At 39.3% G+C, this 2,779-nt stretch overlaps 1 protein-coding gene across 1 annotated transcript; it reads right to left on the reverse strand.

Annotated features, from left to right (window-relative positions):
* Window positions 1-680: 680 nt before the first annotated feature.
* Window positions 681-1,685, reverse strand: LOC143568061 (uncharacterized). Its single transcript, XM_077054304.1, has one exon. It carries the CDS (start codon window positions 1,683-1,685, stop codon window positions 681-683), a length of 1,005 nt encoding a protein of 334 aa, XP_076910419.1.
* Between the last annotated feature and the right edge of the window lie 1,094 nt (window positions 1,686-2,779).

The following is a 2,779-nucleotide window of genomic DNA, read 5'->3' on the forward strand; positions in this document are numbered from 1 at the left end:
AAATCGGTGTGAACTAACTCGAATGGTCTCGTGGCACGGAACATGGTGGTTTTAGGAAATGGGTTTCTACTATGTTTGCCTAGCATACATGTATTGCAAACATGCTCACCATGCAAAGGTTGAATATCGCCATGCACCATATTTTTAGTCTTCATATTAGTTAATGTTTCAAAATTAACATGACCAAGTCTAGCGTGCCATAGCCATCCTTGGTCTTTAATGGAAGCTAAAAGACATATCGGGGTTCCTATTCTGAGATCGATCTTATAAAGACGGTTTGGACTTCTCGGGACTCTCATTAGCAAGCAATCTCCTTCCTCGTATAGCCACAAGTGGCCGTTTGCTATCCAAACTTTACACCCTTCTTTGGTTAACTGACTGATGCTCAATATGTTGCTGCATAAGTCGGGTATGTAATAGACGTCATTCATAACCCGCTGCTCACCATTCTTGCAATCGAAAATAATGGAACCTCTCCCTTTAATATTCACTTTGGACCCGTCTCCAAATTTCACCAAATCGCTCACTCGATAATCAATTTGGGCAAAGTGGGCTTCACACCGGTCATGTGATTGGACGCACCATTATCTAAATACCAAATTGAATCGCTTACCGAGTCGTTTGCATAACGGATTGGATGAACCTTCTCCTCGTTCAACATAACTTGTTCTATATCAACTTCAACTAAGGCCATCATAAGGGTTGGCGGCTTGGCCTCGGCTTGGTTCAGATTCGCTTTTTTGAGTCGGTGGTCTCGAACATTCCCACGCAAAGTGGCCCAAAACATTGCAATTATAACACCGAACACCGCTTTTATCTCTACCTTGATTTTGATTATTTTGATTATTACCCTGATTGTTGTCTCTGCCTTGGTTGTTCGTGTTCGGTTGTTTACCGTCTCTTCGGTTATCATAGTTCTGATTGAACCGACCCCGTCCTCTACTCGAACCTCTACCACGGCCTCTTCCACGGCCCCATTGGTCATAACCTGAGGAGCCACGACCCCGAGCATAATTTTTTCGATCATGATCGGTGCCCTTTTTTCCTTGATTATCGTTTTTGGCATACAATAATTTTCCCATCTCGGCCATTGATTCCTTGCCTTTGATTCTCTCTTCAAAGGCCTTTAATCTTGCTATACAATCTTCAAACACCATCGTGTTAAGATCGGCCCACTGTTCGATAGTTGCTACAATAGCAATAAAACGGTCCGGAACGCTATCGAGCAGTTTTTTTACGAGTTCATGATCTTCCATCGGACTACCCAAGCTATCAAATTGTGAGGCGTATTCCGTTATCTTCCCGGCAAAGTCTTCAACGAATTCTTTTTCACCCATCTTCAATTGATTAAAATCTCGCATTAATGATCGTAAGCGAGCTTGTTGCACACGATCAACCCCAAGGAATCTTACCCGTAGTGATTCCCAAATCTTCTGAGCATCACGGGTTCTTGCAACTTGCATCAACATGTTTTCCGGTAAGGCTTGTAAAATAATAGCCCTAGCCATCTTGTTCTTTCTGTCATCTATGGCTTCTCCATTCACCACCTCCCATAATCCTTGAGCATCAAGGATTGATTCCATAATTACAACCCATGTGTTGTAGTTTGTTTTTGTTAACTTCGGACACTGTAACGAAGTTGAACTTGGTTCCCTTGCATGCACAGCCGGTCTTTCATCCGCCATAATACTCGGTCTTCGAGTTTCCGATTTGATGTGGTTAGTCACCCCACACCGTTCTTGAACTTCCCAAATATCGTAGATCGCCTACGCTCTTGATACCAATTGTTGGAGATAAATTGGAATTAATAAGCTGTGCTTATTGAAGCGTGAATACGGAACAGAAGGTTTGACGTTGATGTTGTATGACCTTTCCTTGTGATGGAGTTTGTATAAAGTGATAATATATTAATGGTGGAATCGGATGAAAGGATCAGATGGTTTTTAACTTCTTTAACTCTTATTATTAATAAAAACTTCAAAGTATTTATAGGCTAACAATCCTAACATGACTAGAAATAGGAAACTAGTAAAACAATTAGACTACAAATAAGAAACTAATAAAAGATAAACATAAATAAAACTTAATATATCTGAATTTGATCTCCTCCTTATCCTCCCCTTGAGATCGACCTAGCCACCCTCGGTTTTATCTTTAACGAATCGGGATTAAATGTATCAAAAACAATAGAACTTCACGTACTTCACTGCATAAAAATATCTCTCAAGGCTTACTGTTGCGATCGATAAAACTAATGTGAATTTCAGTAAGGTTACACTACTGTAAATACAAAGGTAGTTCAATCTTAACTATTGTTTTTCTATCGGCAGCTCAGTGTATTTGTTAAATCACACCAAAATTATTACATATAACAAACAAGTAATTCGGATGCTAGTCATGCTACCTCAGTAAAACGGTTATCAATATCTTGGATTGGCATTTCTAGCACCACATATCATTTGTCTTGGTATTATTGGGTTAATGAAATCACATTCATGTTGACCGGCCATTTGAAGGTCATGTCTTTGAAGTTTGAACAAAAAGAGTTCACGTCCTCTAAATATCAAAATCCATTTATCTGAACCTCTTGAGATGTCGTTTGTTCGATATACCAACAGGATTGCATTCAGAGAAATATTGCTCCTTCCTTTGAAAATGGGTCGATCTATTCTTCAAAATCATTAAAAAATAATAATAATAAAATAAAAAATAAAGAAAAACAACCTTTCAAACACCCGAATGTTTGTTTGCAACCCCAAAACTATTGTCCCCAACTCCC

This window comes from Bidens hawaiensis, unplaced genomic scaffold, assembly GCF_021521415.1.
Source record: "Bidens hawaiensis isolate Kalapana, Puna unplaced genomic scaffold, B.hawaiensis_p1.1 tig00023795_1, whole genome shotgun sequence".
Taxonomy (NCBI): Eukaryota; Viridiplantae; Streptophyta; class Magnoliopsida; order Asterales; family Asteraceae; genus Bidens; species Bidens hawaiensis.